The sequence below is a fragment of the Epargyreus clarus genome, unplaced genomic scaffold (genome assembly GCF_041222505.1).
Source record: "Epargyreus clarus isolate Ecla_fem2 unplaced genomic scaffold, WU_Ecla_fem_2.2 ptg000003l, whole genome shotgun sequence".
NCBI lineage: Eukaryota > Metazoa > Arthropoda > Insecta > Lepidoptera > Hesperiidae > Epargyreus > Epargyreus clarus.
The window spans coordinates 4,776,885-4,782,448 of NW_027332211.1; the positions used below are offsets into that span (position 1 = coordinate 4,776,885).

The following is a 5,564-nucleotide window of genomic DNA, read 5'->3' on the forward strand; positions in this document are numbered from 1 at the left end:
ATTAAAAAAGTACCCAAATACAAAATACCGCTCAATATTTAAGACGGAACTTGCATAGGTGGCGCTGATATTGAAATTCTCTTGTTGCAGGGCCACGTATGGTAAACCATGAGTTTTGCAAAAATCTTACCCACTCTATCACATGCTTTTAATATATTTCAGTTACCTATCATAAAAATATTTTTTCGGCAGATTAGTTCACTAATCGAAAGTAAAACTGACATAAACGTGCAAGGTAGCTACTGGGTCTCAGTATAGTTTTAGATTACTTATCTCTAGAATAATAAATAGTGCGTAACCTTGATGTTATTAATTTAACATATTTAATGCCAGGGTTACATTTTTTGCCAAGTATTTTTCTTTAATTAATTAGGTACATATTATATAATTATAGTTTAATTTGATGTTTCCGTTCATTAATACACTATTAAAGTAAATTTTGAAGAAGCCTGCTAAGAGGTGCCTACTTTTATTCATGTTATAATGACATTATAACTCATTAACAATATTTAGTCTTATTTCTTTTACAAACCGGTATCGTTCTTACTTCTCTACGAAAATAGTATAAATATGACTAATTAAATATTTTATTCTTTAAGTAATATCTACAATACCCAAAAGTTTTTGCTATCGTGTTGTTGGGGTATTTATATAAAATAAAAAAGACTGCCTTCCCTACAAAATCAGTTTCTAAATTAGTCCGAACAAACTACTGAAAAGCATTTTATGGCATTCAAAATTTTGTATTTTAGGTCCATTTATAAGTCCATCCATAGAATAGAAATATTTAATAAAACAAAAATATCAATATTATCTTTATTGCACAAATATACAAGACTAAAACACTGATATTCGTGACACGAAATATTATCAAAAAGGGAGCTTTTCTTAAATCACTTATTACCGATTTACATAATGCTATATAAATGTTAAGGAAGATTAGCTTTTAAGTAGGTATATAATCCTAAATATACTGAGATGGTGTTTTTTACAAAAATATGAATAATAATTAAGTAAACATATTAAGTTAAATCACTATTATTTCAATCTTTTTCTTGGCATGTAAAATATTTCATGACCCCCTATTCATACTTGTACTATGTATATTAAATTCGTATAATACTTTATACGATTTCTACAATAATTAAGAATCAAAGCAGACATATTTTTACATCGCCAAATTTACTTTATTAACATTTTAGTAAAAACATTTTTTTTCAGGTCATATTGCTTTTTTACCAAGGATTTACGCGAAACCAAGGCCATCGTGAAACTCACTTTGAAAAACACTGAGATAAAACAAACTTTTTTATAACAATATTTAGCCTGACAAACTAATTTTAACTAAACCCTCTTGGTAATGAATTAATATAGAAAATATTACCTACAAAAATAATACATGTAGAAATAATTCATTCACAAAAACATACATAAGTTTATTATAAATGATTACTGTAATGGATTAAAAATTTCTAGCCATAGTTTAACAAATATAATGAAACATAAAATTAGGTCCATACACATAAATATTTTAAGATGGAAAATTACTATTACAAAAAATCACAGTAATCTTAGGCCTATGATCATTTAATCAATATGAGGCACTCATCTTATTTACTACATATTTACTACACTTATTTATTGGCAAGGTTCAGCATTTTCAATGCTCTCTTTGAGATATGCCTTTAAGGCATCATTATTGTAAGAAGTATAAAATTGACTGAGCATCGAGTACTTAAGGCTAGCAACCTTCAAGCCCAACATCTTTAACTGTCTTTTCTTCATTAATTGTGATCCAATAAGCCTCTCAGAGTTAGAACAATAATGATCAGGTAAATGTACCAACACAGCCACATTCTCATCTTTAACTACTTGGGACATCCAATTGTATGTTTTATTCGCAAAGCCAGTTGGATGAACCAATACATCTATAAGATAGGTATCATCTGAACAATAATTAGGTACTAAAACCCCAGCTGATACCTTATCTTTACTGCCAATCACAGCTACAAAGCTATCCCAAATCTTATCCACAATATTTCTTATTCGCCTATCATGCACTATTGGCTTACAGCACTGATCTTTGGGCAACAGTGGACCTGCATGCTCCTGGCATTCTAATGTCATTACTGTGTCTATTAAATGTAAGTTCTTTAGAACATTACTATTAGTAATTTTAGATAGATACTCAGCTGTATATACCCTAGTAACCACTTTTAATGGATACTGTTCCTTGTAAATGAATGATAAAATTATAGAACAAAGATCATCAGCATTGATTTTATCAAATTTTTCAACTATAATATCTTCTGCAAGCTTCCAAAATTTACTACCACTACTAGGACCAAAATCTAAATACCCAATTGGATATATAAAAGATTTCAAAAAACTATGTGGTATATTTGGCCCATTGATCATAAAATATTTGCTACACATATCTAATATCTGTTCATTCCGAATCTGGAAATGTAGGCAGTAATTTAAAATGCCCACAATCAAAACGTGAGACTCTACTCTAAGGCCTTTCAGCTTCATATATTTCTCTATAGCAGTCTCTACTTGGTCATCAGTATACTTCAACCTAGTCAGTTTAGAAACAATGTCTAGAAGCGAGTCTTCGTCCAAATTATGGATATTTGTGTTCAACCACCGCCCAAGCACTGCAAATGACTGGAGCGAGAAGTATTTCTCATGGATAAAAACTGCAAGTATATCTTGCATGGCTGTTACTCCAATTTTAGGCCACAATTCAGATAACTTCTGTTCTAATAGTGCAAGTATCATTCTTTTGCTAGCTTTCAAACCTGGCAAAACTGTAAACACATGTACAATGTTTTTCTCATTAATATCACCCTCCCGCTCCACGAATCCTACCCATAACTTATCAATTGTTTGGCAATATTTGGTATCAATATTGTTTTTTATCAAAAATAGTGCAAATTCACATAGTTGGTCGACAGACAGCTTATTGTCTGTTACTCTTATCAATAGTTCATCACAGAACCTGTGTTTGTAAGGCTCCATCACACTGGATTCAGTTTTCATCACATTTAGTATTGTCTGGGTGTCCTCAGTCTTCATAACTACTCTTAATAATTTATCTAAAATGGCACCCTTCGCGAAATTTATATGGATACTGCTGGGGTCTACTAGCATTGTACTGGGGTTCTTTTCCAGGTCGTAGATCCTCTCTATGGCCCCCAAAGCTATGTTCGGGGTTATTTTTGTACATTTTGTAATCAGAGTAAATACATCTCGTAAATCCATGCATTCTTTAAACTCTGCTTGGATTAAATGGTAACTTAGAGAGTCACTCGCACTCCTCGGGGTATCCGGCGCAGTATCCTCCTTTATGCCCGTCACGTCTTTTAATTTTCTCACAATTACAGGAAGCTCTTGAACATTGTACCCATTTTCCACAAGTATCGTGCTGCTGCTGTAATCAGCGTTATTTATGAATTGGTCATCACTATATTTTCTTGCCAGAAAGTTATACACGGAACAGGATAACACTTTATTCGTGCTTCTACACAATAGTTTATTATTCTTAGATTTAGTGTACGTTCTCCATAAAACTAACGACATTGCGGACTCAACTAATCGAACTTAAAAAAACAAAAATAAAACCAAATAGTTAGTTAATGGATTACATATTATTAGAAAGAATGCGCGAATTGCGCTTTATTGTATTGAAATTGAAACAGATTGAAATTGAAACTTCAACTTTTATTAGTTTTGACTTTTCATTGACTTTGGCAACTGACTGACTCAATAAAGTCAGATCTGTCAAACGACAATTATTAGATTGCGTTCAATGCGTACGCCCGAACGACCAAAGAGTATAATAACCTATCAAACGATATAACTTTTAACCCGATTCTTATTACAGAGATAAAACGTCTAATAATTATTAATGGCAAAAAGCTTCTAATAAAACATTTAGTTTATTTTAATAAGTATAGTATTATACTACGTATTGTATAGTCTATACAAATATGACCACTGTATCTTTCGTTATGCGACTGACATTTCCGCGCGGCCACATTTTGCGTATGACCCCGCAGCTGGAGCACTCGATCCACCAGGCCTGAGTGGCCCGAGCGATGCTCCGACCGGTGCTTACATCCAGGTTACCGTTACGTACGAAACTAGGTATCTACAAGACCTACATTCGTTCCCGACTCACCTACGCGGCACCGGCATGGTACGCGTTGGTCACTAGGTCGAACCGGCAGCGTCTCCAGGCGCAGCAGAACCTGGCTTTGCGAGTGATCGTGGGGGCTGGTCGCTACGTCAGGAACGACGTGTTGGAGCGCGACCTTAAAATGCAGTCCGTGGAGGAGTTTGTGGTCCGCCTCGCTCGCTCGATGTACGAGCGGGCTGAGGCCGGACCACACTCCCACCTAAAGGGGTTCGCGCCCCTTCACGATCGACCACCTGAGGGGCGGCCGCTTCCGCGGGAGCTCCCAGGCTTGGTTCCTCCCTCCGACCATCAGGAGGGGGACTGCCAGCTTGGTAATTTGACCGAGTCCCGTACCCCCCGCTAAACAGCGGGGTTGGTAATTTTTTAATGTTGTCTCATTATATTATATTATTATTAATAATATTATATTATTATGAAAGAATATTAAAAAATCCGGGGAGTATTTACCTCCTTGAGAATTTGCCCGGGCAAAGAGGGTACCCTCGAGACCCGAATAATCCCTACCCACCGCCATATTGCAAACGCAGACGCGGCATATGAGAGACCGGTGGGTATTAAGTCCCGTCTTGCTTGCTTCGAGACGCGAGGGGGTTGGGAAGTAACGTTGTTTGACCAGGCTCTCTTCATGCCGTTCATTTACCGATTTTTGTTGGTTTCGTAGTAAAGATACTATAGCATCACCAACGATCCCCTAAATTATTTTCATGATAATACAATTTTCAAAAATAGGTCGTCTGAAAAATATAAAATACGGTTTAGTGGTGTATATAATAGAAAATTATTATCAGAAAAATGTATATACTCATAATTACCTTAAAGTTAGTCGGCAAAAACTAAAGGTGTACCTACATGTTTTTTTCCTAAGAAATGATGTTGAAATGTTTTGTAAGAAATGCTATTTCTTCAAAAAAGTGCAGCTCTACTGACGCAAGTAGGAAATCATGTGGCCACGACGGAAATAATCGCGGCACACGAGAATCAGTGGGAGGAAAAAGGTGTGGACGCACCATAATAACAGATAACCATAGACATTTGTACTATTATTCTAACCTATATTGCTCTACGTCTATATATCAGATCTAGACCAACTAACTTCCAGACAAGGCAACTAACTTCCAGACAAGGTGACTTTGGTCTGTGGTACCTATGCCTGAAATCTGGATTATTGTCGCGATTAGCAATTGTTTATTGTTACCAACTTGTTTTATAGTTGATAATTTTTTAAATCACTTTGATTTGATGCAGTTGGGTTTTTATTTGTCATAACAGCTGTTCTACGATACGGTTAAGATAGAGAGATATATAATAACTTAATATTTCATAATTAAAATAAATAAAGTAATTATCATGAAATCGCAAT

At 35.0% G+C, this 5,564-nt stretch overlaps 1 protein-coding gene across 1 annotated transcript; it reads right to left on the bottom strand.

Moving 5' to 3' along the window:
• Positions 1-802: 802 nt before the first annotated feature.
• Positions 803-3,764, bottom strand: LOC140750714 (FAST kinase domain-containing protein 3, mitochondrial). The gene has a single exon (XM_073084415.1). The coding sequence runs from the start codon at positions 3,583-3,585 to the stop codon at positions 1,639-1,641; it is 1,947 nt and encodes a 648-aa protein (XP_072940516.1). The 5' UTR covers positions 3,586-3,764; the 3' UTR covers positions 803-1,638.
• Between the last annotated feature and the right edge of the window lie 1,800 nt (positions 3,765-5,564).

Coding starts and splice junctions, on each gene's coding strand:
- LOC140750714 (XM_073084415.1), bottom strand. CDS start 3,585: ATGTCGTTAGTTTTATGGAGAACGTACACTAAATCTAAGAATAATAAA.